Consider the following 15,281-nt stretch of genomic DNA (forward strand, 5'->3'; position numbering starts at 1 on the left):
CATGCTTGCTAGGCAGATGTTGTATCTCTTGAGCCACATCCCCAGCCCTTATATCCCACTTATCTTAGTGTGCTTGGACTGCTATAACAAAACACCATGAACCGGGTAGTTTAAACAACAAATATTTATTTCTTAGAGCTCTGGAAGCTGGAAGTCCATGATCAAGGTGCTGGTACATTTGGTGTCTGGTGAGAGTTCTCTGCCTTGTTTACAGATGGTTGCCTTCTGCTGTGTACTCAGTTGTGGAGAGAAACAGGGCTTCACTGCAACCTAACTACCTTCCAAATGCTCCAGTTTTGAGTACCATCACATTGAAATGAGGCTTCCATATATGAATTATGGGAGGATATGAATGGTCAGCCCATAGAACCACTTAACAAAGGTTTTTGTAGCAACTCAACAGCATCATCAATACTTTTGTTTTTGCTCTAACATCCTCAGTGCAATAGTTATTTCTCTTCTTTTGGTTGTAGGATGGGTGCCACAGCTCCAAACATCACATCCTAATTCTAATATGTCAAGCAAGTGATTTATGGAGATCTTTTCCATATTTGTCTCTGAAAAGGAGAGAAAAACAATCTTTCCCAGAAGCTCCGAGAGAGTCTTCATGTCTCATTAACCAGAAAGTCAATTGGTCATCCTTTATATCTATCTCTAACAAAATTTTCAAGATCGGCTTAAGATAATTGTGATTCATCTTTTGGGGCAGAATACATCGTCACCTGTAACATAATCAAGGTTCTGTTGCTAAGGGAATAGGGAGAATTTCTGGTAAGCCACAAGCTGTAGCTGCTACAGATGTAATGTGAATGAATAACTATGCAGCAATAAGGACACCAGTCAAGTTAGAGCAGGGAATATGTAATGCAAAAATAAGATTGGCTTGTGTGTTAGTCACTTTTGTCACTGCGACCAAGTACCTCACATAAACAACTTGAAGGAGGAAAGATTTATTTTAGCTCTTGATTTCAGTCCTGGGTCATTTGACTCCATGTTTCTGGGTCTGTGTTGAGGCGGTACATCATGGCAGAAGGGTGTGGTGGAGGAAAGTGGCTATGTTGTCAGATTTTTTGTTGCTGTGACAAATACCTGAGAAAAACATTTTAAAGGAGGAAAGATTTGTTTTGGCTCATGGTTACGATGTTTCTGTCCATGGTTGATTGACTCCATTGGTTTGGGCCTTAGGTGAGGCAGAATATCATGGCTGTGGGAGCATTTGGTGGAGGAGGCTACTCACTTCATAGCAACCAGGATGCAGAGAGAGCAGACAGCATGCCTGTGCTGGTGGTTTTCACCCTCTTCCACTTTTGTTCCATCTGGGCCTCCAGCCTATTGGATGGTGATACTCACAATTAAGGCAGGTCTTCTCTCAGTTGCTGTCCCACATGCCAATCATCTCTGGAAACACCCTCACAGCTACACCAGAAGTGTACTTGAATAATCTTCTAGGTGTCTCTCAAGCCAATCAAATTGTCATACAGATTAACCATCACAGCTGTTCATCTCATGGCAGCCAGGAAGCAGAGACAGAGCAGAAGAGACTGGGGACAAGCTATACCCTCCAGGGTATACCTCCCTCCCAGTGACCTACTTCCTCCAATCAGGCCCCACCTTTTAATTTCCATCGCCTTCCCATAATGCCAGCGTGTTTAGGATGGTTTGGAATCGAGGATACCAGGTAGATGATGAGGGCTTTGTCTAGGGTGGGAGTAGAATCTTCAGGATGGGACTCAAGAGAAACAATAGAAGAAAAAAATCAACAGAAGTTGGTGAGTGGCTATTTTGGGATATGGAGGAGCTGAATTAAAGATAACATCAAGATTTCTAGACTCAGTGATTGGGAGAATAGTGGGAACAAAGAAAATTGAGAGAACTTTTGGCTTGGAAAAAGGAGAAATAATGAGTTTAGTTTAAGTGATACTAAATTTGAGATCTCTGTGAGCCCATCAATGGGCAGATGGATTTTCAGACATTAGAAATAACACCTTGTGCCACAAGCTTCTCACAATAGTGTAATGGTTAGGAACAGCAACAGGAGGAATAGACTGCCATGGTTTGAAGTCTGACTTGGCTCCACCACTTACTAGGCATGTGACCATGGGTAAGTTACTCTCTGTGTTTTATTCTGCCATTGATAAGGTGAATGTACTCCTGTGAGAGGAGTAATACATGTAAAAGTCTTATAATAGTCTCTGGCATATAGGAGGTGCTAGTTATTATCATCATTTGGGTATCACCAGTTTAGAGATGATCCTAGCACCCAGCCATGAATGTACTCTTTGGGTGTTCTCATTTGAGTTGCAGTTGTTTAAGCAGAACCCACCAGAATTTTTCATTATAAAACAAGCCCATGTGGCAAACTCAGAAAGAACCCAGGATTATATATTGTTGTCACTGAAAGTGACCTTGGCTAAATTCTAGCTCAGCATTTCTTTTAATTTTTTATCCACAGGGTCTTTTGTTCCAATGAAATTTCACAGAAAAACCCACTATCTAAAACAGAGGAAACTTGAGCCATTTTGCCTGTGGTGGAGTGAAAGGCAGGGTACCTTGCCCATATATCTCTTTTTTTCTCCTCTTTTATTAGCATATATAAATTGAACAAAATAATGGGTTTCATTGTGAAATTTTCATACCTGTGTATAACATACTTTGATCATATTCACCACCCTCTCTTTTTTGGCATTTTTGCTAGTTTGAGATAAAGATAGCTACACAAGAGTTTCCTTGTGTTGTTTCCATGCATATGTGTATTACAACCCCAATTGTTTCATCTCTCAGTCCTCTTCACTCCCCATTACCCTCTCTTATCCACTCAATCTCTTCCTCATCCCCTCTGACGTCATATTCCTTAATCCAAGGACTCCATGGAGCATACTTTGAGAAACACTGATGTAAGCACTTTAGCCACTACCTGAAGAAAGAGAGCTTCAAAGAGATCAAGTGGTCTGAAGAGGCCACCAGGTGAGTAGTGGCTCTCTAATTGAGAGCAGTTACCAGCTCCCCTGAAAAGAGAACTCTTGTACATGTTGGTGGGAATGTAAATTAGTACAGCCATTATGGAGAACAGAATAGAAGTTCCTCAAAGATTAAAAATACTACCATATGATCCAGCAATCCTTGGGTATAATCCAAAGGAAACAAAATCAACGTACCAAAGAGATGCCTACATGCCCATGTTCATTGCAGCACTACTCACAGTAATCAAGATATGGAATCAATAAATGTGACATATAAATGGATAAAGAAAATGTGGTACATATAAACCATGGAATACTATTCAGCTGTGAAAAAGAAAAGAATCCTGTCATTTGTGACAATATGGATTGAACTGGAGAACATTATGCTAATGAAATAATCTGACACGGAAAAACATGTGCCACATGATCTCACTTAATATTGTGGAAGCAAAATTGTTGATCTCAAATAGAGTTAATAGTGATTATTAGAGGCTAGGAAGAGTAGGGAGATAGATGGGTTGAATAATGAGTACCAAAACACGGGTAGGTGGAATAAGTTCTAGTGTTCTATAGCACAGTAGGGTGACTATAGTAACAACAGCCTATCACATATTTTCTGAAGAACTAGAAGACAGGAGTCCGAAAGCTCCAAATACAAAGTAATGACAAGGAGATGCACACATTAATTATCCTGATTTGATCAGTACACATTGTTTAAACATACCGAAATATCACACTATATCCCCAAAATATGTACAATTATTATGCTAATCAAAAACAATTTTAAGGTATAAGGAGATAGAAATGCTAATAACCTTGACTTGATCAGTATACATTATATAGGTATAAAGTTATCACACTACATCCCTTAAATATGTATTTGTCAACTAAGAAAGAAAAAAGGACCGGGTGCATACTTGTAATCCCAACACTAGGGAAGTTAAGGCAGGAGGATTACAAGTTCTAGGTCAGCCTGGGAAAAGTTACTGAAACACTATCCTTGAAACAAAACTAAACAACAAAAGACCTGAGGACTGTGGTTTAAGTGATGATCTACATGTAACAGTACAGTGAAGCCTCATCAGGCCTGTGAGATCCATCTGTTAAATTTTATCTTGATGGCTGGTGTCTCCATTCTTATTCACAAATCTTCAGGTGGGTGTGTCTCTCCTTGGAATTTATTTCAAATCTCAGAAACCACTGTGTCTGGGCAGAAAGGATTGGAAAATCTGACCTGGAAAGGGATGGAATCAAGTGAGTTGCATTTATTTTTCTTTTGTGTATGTGTGCATGATAATGCTTCCTTAATATATTAAATACTATATATCTTGCCACTAACTCAGAATTCTACCATAGTGAGGAATATGAATAATATTTCAAGTTATTGGCAGTAGATCCATTATGTAAAAATACCCACAATTCTATTGCTAGCAAATTACAAGTACTGAAAATATTGTTTTGGTTTGTTTTCTACATTAATAGTTGAAGGACTACTAAACTTTAGTTAGAGGTTGCAAACTGAAAAATGTAATCTTTTCCCATATATCTTCATAAAATTCTAAATTCTATGTCTGGACACCAGATTAAAAACCCCTGAATTTAAGGGTAAAAGAAATTCCATAGACAACTATTTGACATAGGAAAACAAATTAATGATGTGTAGTTTATAGCAATTTGTCAAATATTATAGTATATTTTTTAGAGAATAAATGATTCTTTTTGCAGATTTTTGAGGTATACTTGACAAACAACATTGTATACACTTAAGGTGTACGACATGATGTCTTAATGGCATACTTTTATTAACTCCTATTAAGTTGTTAATGAAGGAGTTGGCTACATGGATTTGTCTTCCTGAAAACCCACTATAAAGCCATCAAATGCTATGTGAACAGTCAGCAGGAAAAGGAAATAAATAACATCTGGAAGAGTGAAGTTGCTAGAAAACTTACATATTTCAATTCATAAAAATGCTAAGACTTCCATCTAATAAATTCTGTACTAGAAGTGAACAAGGACTTCAGTGTTCTCCAGGACTTTTTCACTAACATGAGACTTTAATGAACAGGACCTTTTAGAACACAGAGTTTGAGCCAATCAAGAACAAAATAGTAGACAATAAATACAGACGTTAAGAGTTCTAGTTCCAGCTCTGATGTCTACTTAGGCAAGTAACTTGACCTCAGTGAGCAGAATGATGAGGCTGAAGTAGACAAGGGTTCTTCTGATCTTAAAAATGTCTATCATTCCACCACTCCTGGGCATATACCCGAAGTAATGTGCTCCAGTATACAATACAGCCACTTGCACACCCATGTTTATTGCAGCACTATTTATAATAGTCAAGTTTTGGGAACTGCCAAGATGCCCCACAACTGATGAGTGGATTAAGAAAATGTGGTATTTATACACAATGGAATTTCATTCAGCCTTACAAAAGAATGAAATTATGTTGTTTGCAGGTAAATGGATGGAACTGGAGAATATCCTGTTAAGTGAAGAAGTCCAGGCTCAAAAAGTCAAAGGTCACATGTTTTCCCTCATATGTGGAAGCTAGACCTATAAGTTAAATGTATATATAGATACATATATGATCACATATATAGTGAGAGAGAGAACAAAATTGTATTAGTGAGTCTGTCTGAGGGGACTGTGGGAGCCAGGAGAGGGAAAGAAAATGCTAGAGAATGAAAAATACTGAAACATCCCATCTACATATGAATATAATATAATGTACTATATACTTTAAGCTGCTTAATATTAGGTGATAAAGAGTAAGTAATGGGGAGATTAAGTATATTAAAGCATGAAATATACAGGCCTGAAGTACCAACATAAAACCCCCTTGGACCATCAATATACACTTTAAAAAAATGAAGGGCAGAAGAGTACAATAGGTCTTTTCTGGGAGTGGATTCTAGTGGGAGGGGTTGGGCAACATAAGAAAAGGGTGAATGAAGGTGAATATGGTGGGTATATTTCATATTCATATGAAAATAGAAGAATGAGACCTGTTGAAATTGTTCTAAGGAGATGGAGGGGGAACAGTGAGAATGATAAAGGGGGTAAATCTAACTAAGATATATTGTAAGCACATATGTAAATATCACAATGTATCCCCCTGTATAACTGTTGTATGCTAATAAAATTTAAAATTGTCTATCATTCCATATCAAGAGTCTGATACAAGTGGCTGTCATCTTATGTCAAAGAGCTGACTTCAGTCTTTTCAGTCACACTTGCAGAGTCAGGTTACTGTCATCATCAATAGTGTCATATAGGGCAAGGTCAGAATTTTTGCAAACATGAGTTTGCAAAAGGAAGAAGATAATATGACCTCATCTATACATTTCACAATTCGGCAGATCATGTCTTGGGATCACTCTCTTTTATAATCTATTGCGTTGAAAGAGAATGTGGGAGTTACAGATAAGTAAGGCTGGCATGCAAATTTGTGTGTGTGTGTATCTATGTATATGAGGCAGAAGGAGAGGGAGAGAAAGAGAGGGAGGGAGGGAGGAAAGGGAAGAGACAGAAACAAAGTGTGGTGTGTGTGTGTGAGAGAGAGAGAGAGAGAGAGAGAGAGAGAGAAAGACAGAGAGAGAGACAGAAACAGTGTGTGTGTTAGAGAGAGAAACTGTGAGAGAGATATATACAGAGAAACAAAGGTTCAGAAAGAGACAGGATTAAAAACAGACATAAATTGGATGTGGTGGTGTTCACCACCATTCCAGCATTTGGGAAGCTGAGGCAGGAGGATCATGAATTTGAAGCCAGATTGGCCTACATAGTGAGACCCTGTCTCAAAAAAACAAAGCAAAGCAAAAAAGCCCATGGAAAGAACATTTGCTTTGCATTCAGAGTTGCTGGGTGAGTATGAGTCCCCCACTTACTGGCAGTGGCAGTTTAGGGAAGTGGCTTCATCTCTGTGAGCTTCTGTATCCTTGTCTATAAAATGAAATAGTGACACTAGAGCTGTTTCTCAATCTAAGCTGCATGTTGAAGTCACCTGTGGATCATTAAAAACAGAGATGCCCTTGCTCCCTTACCTTGAGATTCTGATTTGGTTGGTGTGGAGTCAGGCCTGGCATGGTATGTTTCTCAATCTCCCCCAAAGGCAGTGCTAATGGACCACAAATGGTCTCTCAAATGGCCCCAGCTCTACAATTCTAGAATTTTATATGAGTAAATGCTCACTTATTTAAAATATTAGGAAACTAGCTGCCCCAGCTAGCCAAATATCTAGCTTAATAAATTGCTATAGTTTATGTCATTAAAATGTCATCAAATTTTTAAAAACTGGGGCTGGCCGAGTGACTCAAGTGGTAAAGCACCTGCCTAGCCTAGCAAGCATGAGGCCCTGAGTTCAAACCCCAGCACCACCACGAAAAAAAAAGTAACAAAGGAAATCTTGTAAAAATTTAAAAAATGGAACACGGGTCTGGAGATGTGGCTCAGTGGTAAAGTGCTAAAGTGCTTGCCTAGCGTGCTTGAGTGTCCCCAACACTGCAAAAAAAAAAAAAAAAGAACACAGTAGAATATGAGAAGCCTTATAAGCTATCCCACCCTCATTACAACTTTTTCCTCAGACAAAAACAAATGCTGCTTCTTTGGGACAAGCACCTTCAAGAAACAAAATGGTGTTTTGGAAGCTGTAGATAAATGGTGGGCATTTTGTCAGAATAAATAGACTAAAAGTTCTCAAATCTTTGTTTGGTCTGAGCTTCTATACTTACAATTGTTTAATTCTTTACTCCCAAAACACTCTGAGAACTATTCCTTTCTTTATGAGTCTCCCAGCACCCCATCCTGGGTTGTAGAAGCTTTTCTGTGGTACAGGCACATCCACACATGGGGCTGGGATTGATGTTTGAGCAAATCAGTGTGATCCCCTCCAAACCAAGCTTCCTATCTGAAGACTTGATTGCTGATGCTGCTATATTCAGAGCACTTTTACATGCTCTCCTGACCATACCTCGTACCTTCCCAGTGTACAAAAATCAGCAGCCCATCCTCGCCCCTACCACGATAGGTAAATTAGGACTCTTCAGCAGCTTTATGGGAACATGACTTTTAGATCAAAGAGCAGAGAACCAACGGCAAACACTGACCTAAATGTCAACACACTAAATGGTGTAAGAATGACCCTATGAATATGATCAATCCACTTTCTATGCATGTATGAAAGTATTACAATAAAACCCATTATTTTGTAAAATTCATGTGCTAATTATTATTATTGTATATTAAATATATATAAATAATGATCCTATCGGGTCTGGTAAATGATAGTCAACAAAATGTAGACTGGGGGAAGGAAATGAACTTAAAGTTGCAGAGATCAAAAATTGAAAAATGGCTGGGTGCCAGTGGCTCATGTCTTTAATCTTATCTAGTCAAGAGGCAGAGATCAGGAGGATCATAGTTCGAAGCCAGCCAGGGCAAATTGTGCGTGAGACCCTCTCTCAAAAAAAACCTTCACAAAAAAGGGCTGGTGGAATTGTTCAAGCAGTAAGAGTGCCTGCCTGGCAAGCATGAGGCCCTGAGTTCAAATCCCAGTGCTGTCAAAAAAAAGGGGAAAATGATAAACGTTTATAAAAGAAACGAACCAGTGACCTTGAGTTGATAGCATCATCTACTTGCTACTATGTGATCTCAATTATTTGATTTTCATTATCTTACATGTTTTCCTTTTCCCTTCTCCTTTTTGCATTTCCCCCTTTTCTGGATAACATCTCCAAGCTGTGACAGTATGGTCACCACTGAATCCCACAGAGCAGTCACAGTGGGCTCAAGGGGCTGCCAGCCTTTGATCTGGAACTCTCTAGGTAAATGGAGACATGGCATTTGGACTTTTCCCCAGCAGGATCATCCTTAAACTCCCCTGAGAAAAGGATCTGATCTGATCTGCTAAAATGAAAGGGTTCTCAATTTTGAGCATGATGTCCTATGACAACACAGATCACTAGGCCCCATGGTGGAGTTTGAGCAGGTAAGGAAATCTGCATTTCTAGCAACTTCCCAGTGGTCCTGATGGTGCTGGACTGGGGACCACACTTGGAGTGGTGATATGTCAGACTCTTATTATTGGTTCCCTATCTTCTGGGGAATGTAGAAGTGAGGGAGAGGGATGGTGGAGTGGCTCAAGCAGTAAGAGCTCCTGTCTAGCAAGGGTGAGGCCCTGAGTTCAAACTCCAGTGCTGCCAAAAACAAACAAACAAACAAACAAAAAACAAGTGAGGGAGACAGGACTTTTATTAACTTCTGCAGTAAATTTGTAGAACAAATTGGTTGATTTTGTAATAATGATTCTTAAATTAAAAGGAATTGTTTAAAAAATCAAATAATTAAAAAACATAATGGGCTGGGAATGTAGATCAGTGGTGGTGTAGCTTGCCTATCATGCACAAGGCCCTGGGTTCCATCCAAGTACAGCAAAATAAATAAATCAATACAAATGAAAAAAATATAACATTAAAAGAAAACATTATTTTCCCCTTCCTTGCACCCTAGTCTCACTCCCCAAAGTGACATCTATTACCAGCATTTTTTTCTACATTCTCAGGAAAAACACTCTGCACACACCAGTATATACGTATTTATTTCTTTTTAAAAATTTGACAAATATGACCATGTTCTTCATGTTGTTTAGTGATTTGTAACATATATTGAAGATGTTTCTTATAAGTCATATAGCTTTATCTTATTCTTTTAAATAGCTGAATAAATTTTATTTGTATAGCTGTACCATAATTTATAAAAATAAACACGTTCTTAAGCCCCTCTCCCCCAAACAAATCCCTAGGTCTATCTCCAGCATCACCATGTACTTAGGACAAAAGTTGTGTCACAGAGCACCACTATTTTATTTTATTTTTTTTGCTTGAGACAGGGTCCTGCTGTATTGCCCAGTCTGGTCTCAAACTGCTGGGTTCAAATGATCCTCCTGCCTCAGCTGCCTCAGTAGCTGGAACTGAAGGTATGTATCACTGTGCCTGGCTTACCATCACTTTATTTTTTTAAATTAAATTAAATTAAAAAATTTAAACTTTTTTTTTGCTATATAGGGTTTTGAACTCAGGACTTTGCACTTGGGCCATGCTCCAGCCCCACTGTGGATTTTTTATTAGGATATATTAGCTGTACAAAGGGGTTTCATTGTGATACTTCCACACATACATACAAATTTATCTCAATCAAATTCACTCCTGTCCTTCCCCCTCATCCTCCCACCCCCCTCTTAAAACAAGTTCAACAGGTTTCGTACATGAGTATAAAGTACTTTGACCATATTCACCCCTCTTTGCCTTCTCCTTTAACTCCTCTTTCTTTCTTCCTTCTTTCCTTCCTTCCTTCTTTCTTTCTTGGTGGAATTGAGTTTTGAACTTACGGCATCATGCTTGCAAAGCAGGCACTCTAGCACTTGAGCCATACCTCCAGCTCTTTCTGCTCTGGTTATTTTAGAAATGGGATCTCACTTTTTGCCCAGGTCAGATAGGACCACAATTCTCTTATGTTTTTATGCTTTCTGCCTTCACCAAGATGGCAGGTACATGCCGCCATGTCCAGCTTTTTTCAGTTGAATGGAGTCTTGCAAACTTTTTTGCCTAGGGTGGCCTTGAACTGTGATCCTCCCCAAGATCAGCCTCCCAAGTATATACCACGTTTTCTTTATCCAGTCACATCATTTTATTTTATAGGAAATTTTAATCAAGTAATTAGACTTATTTCACTGTTTTGGAAAATGAAAATGTATCACAAGATAGGCATTGTTGGTGTGGACACGGCAAAGCAGGGTCTGATAGTTATGATGCTGAATTACATTTTTGGAACCTACTTTGCCATCAGATTATCATGCAACCTTATGATATCACTTCCTCCCCTTTGAGCATCTGATCACCATCTCCACATATAAATTAAGATACCCATGCTGGGCGTGGGTGGCTCATGCTTGTAATCCTAGCTGCTTGGGAGGGCTGAGATCAAGGAGAATTAAGGTTTGAGGTCAGCCCAGACAATAGTTCCAAGACTCCATCTCCAAAATAACCAGAGAAAAATGGACTGGAGATGTGGCTCAATTGGTAGAACACCTATGTTGAAGTGCCTGTTTTGCCCTGAGTTCTAAACCCCAGGAGAGAGAGAGAGAGAGAGAGAGAGAGAGAGAGATCCAGGTTGACTTGAGAGCCATTTATATTTTATAATTCACATCTTATAATTACTTTATATGAATGTAATACATGTTGAATGAAGAACATTTATAAAACCCTGCTAAGTAGAAAGAAGAAAATTAAAATAACCTATAGTTCTACTTCTGTCTAGCACATTTCTTCTCCTTCCACCACTTCCTCATCAGGCTGGCTCCTGCTCCTCCTTCCTCCTTCAGGTGACATGATTTTCTGCAAAGAAACTCTCTTTAACTAGCCAAGGCAGAAGTGGAGGGATTTGGTCTATGCATTCCTTTAGGACCTTGGACTTCCCTCCTGTCTAGCCCAGACCGTGTAGTAGCTGTGGGCTTCTTCAGGGGGAGAACATGGCCATTTTAACCAATCTCTTCTTATAGTAAGTGCTCAGTAAATGTTGGCAGATTTAATGGTTAAGCAGAAGATACAAGAATAAGCTGTAGCTTTTAGAGTCCATATGACCTCAGCCCTGAGCTAGTGGAATGATCTCCCCAGCCTATTTCCTGGATTTTTTCCCATCTGTGCCACACTAGGGAAAGTGGCTGGATATATACTTTTTCCCTCTGGACTAGTCAGCTGACATCGACACACTTCAACTTCCACTTTGACCACTTTCTCCTTGTCTATATGACTTTTTCCCCCTTTTGAAACAAGATCTGGCTATGCAGCTGAGGCTGGCCTCTAACTCACAATCTTCCTACCTCAGCTTCCTGAGTGCTTAGATTATAAGCATGCACCACCACACACAATTGTGGTGTTTTGTCTTTTTTTCTACAATTTAGGGTTTTGTGGAACATTAAAGTTGCACAATTTAGAGCTGAGGGACAAGGGCCAGAGTCTATCAGTAAGGATTGGTGGGGCAACTTCTGAGAGATCAACTCAATCATGTGTTCTCTGAAGCCTGCTTTATCCAGGACATATTTCTAGCCAAGTCTTACTGATGGTAGGGTAGTCAAATGACATTTTACTAAAGGCAATGACTAATACTTTAGTGTATCTTAGTTCAAAATTGGGCAAGTCATTTTCTCATGACTTAGTTTCACCTGTGACAGAAATCATTGACAAGTTTTCTCACTGTCGGGAATTAATTACATTAAAGCAAATGATAGTGGGGGCAAATCAGTTGTTCTTAATATTTGGGTTGGAGTTAGGACTATGGTGGGGAGTCACAGGCCATCTAGTTAAAGCTAAAAACTTGAGAAGTAATTAAAGCTATAAACTTGCCCATAAAAATACAGACACATAAATGTTGCATGTAATTTCTGAGAATTCACTTAGCCTCCTCACCTTCCAAACCCCTACCCAAGCTCATTGATAGCCCTGGATTTAAGATCTCCTGAACTACATGATTTCCAGGCTCTCAAAGTGCAGTACATGAATTACAGAATCACTTGGAGTATTTAAGAAAACAGTAGATTTTGAGCCAGGCATGGTGCATATGTATATAATCACAGCCCTCCAGAGGCTAAGGTAAGAGGATTGCTGTGAGTTTGAGGCCAACCCGGGCTACATAGTGAGACTCTGTCTCAAACAAAACAAAACACAACACAAAACAACAAAACCCAAATAAACAAAAGAGACAAAAATAACAAACTTGTAGGACAGTCCACACCTATTTCAGAATCTCTGGGAATGAGATGTAGGAATCTGTGTTTTTAAAAACCATGAGCTTATTCTTTTGGAAACTAACATTTGAGAGTTGATACTTTATTTGAACTCTCCATTTTTATGTTTAAGCTGGGCACCCTTGGCTCATACCTGTAATCCTAGCTACTCAGGAGTATGAGATTCAATGCCAGCCTCGGAAAACAGTTTGAGACACCATATCTTGAAAATCCTCAACACAAAACAGGGCTGTCGAAGTGGCTCAAGTGTAAGGCCCTGAGTTCAAACATCAGTACCGCCACAAACAAAACCCAAAACCTAGTAGCCCTTTTTGTGTGAGTGTGTGTGTGTGTGGTACTGGGGCTTGAACTCAGGGCCTTCACATTGAGCCACTCTGCCAGCCCTTTTTTGTTATGGGTATTTTCGAGATAGGGTCTGGAGAACTATCTGCTGGAGCTGGCTTTGAACCACGATCCTCCTGATCTCTGCCTCCTGAGTAGCTAGGATTACAGGCATCAGCCACCAGCACCTGGCTCCAGTAACCCATTTTTATGTTTGAATGCTTTCATGTGGTGGCTTAGGTTTTGTCTGTTCACTGTTCATTTGATCTGTATACCAAATATTATGTTTATTATAAGTCTATTACAGGGTATGTGTGTGCATGCATAGGAAAATATCTGGAAGGATAAACATAATGTTAGCAGTATCTCTCTCTTGGTAGTGTATGGATGATCTTTATTTTTATCCCTTTATCCTTCTATTTTTATTTCTCTCATTTTTTTTCTTCCTGTATTTAAAAAAGACGCTTCCTGTTTCTGAGCTCAATGTCCCCTTCTGAGGAACAGGGTGTTGTAACTGGGTGAAGTTGAAGACCACGTCCTGCTCTGGTGGTCAGTAACTCCACATTACCCCCTGGCTTCCTGGTACATCTATATAGCACGCACCACACTGCATAGGGAACAACGTTGTTTGGAGAATAATCGTGTATTATTTTTGCATGAATTACGTTGAGATGCCTAACAACAGTTTTAGCACCAGAAATATCACTCTTTTTCTTCCTCAAGAAGCTGGAACAGAAATAATCTACTATCTACCGCCCTCAGAAGTTCTTCCTCTGCCTTCAGCCTTAGAAAATGCCGTCCGCACGTATCTCTTGGTAAGGTAACAGTGGCTGTGAACCAAAAAGCCAGGGCGTGGTTGCCCCCTCCCACGGCCCCTACATCACCACCCCTCGCGGGCTTTCAAACGTGGGGATTGGCTGCAAGCAAGACAGAGCTCCGCCTCTGGTCTTATGACTGGGGCCGAACCGGCGGTTCCGGGCTTTGAGGCGCTGTGGTCGGTGGTCATCGGTGGTGTAGTTCCAGGTCCAGAGCCTTTAAGCTGCTACTGCTGCTCTTGCTGCCGCCGCCTCCGCCTTCTGCCTTTCGGAATCATAATGTGCTTCCGCCTCTCCCTGATTTCGGGCTCGGGGCTCGTTCTGCTCTGCCTTGTCTTGGGTGAGTTATCAGGCCCTTGGGATTAGCCTCCCTGCTTGGGCCTGGGGCGCGGGTTCAAAGGCCACAACCTGAAAGACTGGTGCGGAAGAGGTGTTGAGAGACTGAGCAGCTGACTGTGGGCGGCGGCGCTTGCCCCCGGGAGGCGAACTGTGACCTGGAGAAGGCCTGATGTAGGGATGGCCAGGAAGAAGGGCCCTTGGGAGTAACAGGGGACAAGTAAGAGGAGCAGCCGGCAAGGGAGTGGGCAGGGAAGAGTGAAGAGTGGAGGAGATCGGGGTAGAAAAAGAGCAACTTGGGAAGACACTCAGGAGCGTGCGCAAGAGGGCTGTATATGCAGATTCTGGGGCGGCAGAGACATTTAGGGGAGTCTTGGTTTCCTGGGTCGGGAAAGAGTTTTGAAGATGGTAGAAAAACCAGAGTGAGAAAGAAATAGAGAGGGAAGACACTGGACCTGCGTGAAATAGCTGGTATGGGGGAGGGAAGAGAATGGGCGCGGGTGGGGTGGGGCAGAAGGGACAGTAGAGTTTGAGGGGCAGGGGCAGGGTTGGGGTCTTTGAAGGTAGGAATTTCAGGCTGTGCGGAAGGGGAGACTGAACTGATGCATCAAATGATGTTGCATTTGAGTTTGGTCTCCGAGTTTTGAGGGTGATGAGAACTAAGGTGACAGGAGCAGTTTTCAGGAGAGAAAACTTGGACCCAACCTCTGGAGACTAAAGGAACGAGTAGGACTCTGCTGGAGTGTGAATATCTGACTTGGAGGTGTTGAGAACCACGATTTTCTATGAATTTTGCTACTTCCTCCCGCAGCCAGACCCTGATGCTTCAGTTAGGGGAGCTTCCCAGATGTGAGGTTTTGGAAGTTGAGTATCTGAGTTTTGTATACTACTTCCTCCTCTTGAGAGTGTGTTGTTTTCTTCTTCCTCATCACATAATTGGCCTATTCGGTTTTGGAGGAGGGGTAGGTAACTTCCTAAGGATTGGGTTATTACTAGGTCCTAAGGATAGCTGGATGAATGTTGGCTGATTGTGCTTTGCCTCAA

General features: G+C 40.7%; 1 protein-coding gene across 2 annotated transcripts in view; it reads left to right on the plus strand.

Annotated features, from left to right (window-relative positions):
- Positions 1-14,021: 14,021 nt before the first annotated feature.
- The window catches only part of Lamp2 (lysosomal associated membrane protein 2), a 37,952-nt gene continuing 36,692 nt past the window's right edge, over positions 14,022-15,281 (plus strand). For both annotated transcript variants that reach the window (XM_020182791.2, XM_020182792.2), the window contains exon 1: positions 14,022-14,241. In XM_020182791.2, coding sequence (XP_020038380.2) covers positions 14,037-14,241 — 205 coding nt within the window. In that variant the 5' untranslated portion in view covers positions 14,022-14,036. The remainder of the gene's footprint in view (positions 14,242-15,281) is intronic.

This window comes from Castor canadensis, chromosome X, assembly GCF_047511655.1.
Source record: "Castor canadensis chromosome X, mCasCan1.hap1v2, whole genome shotgun sequence".
NCBI classification, from domain to species: Eukaryota; Metazoa; Chordata; class Mammalia; order Rodentia; family Castoridae; genus Castor; species Castor canadensis.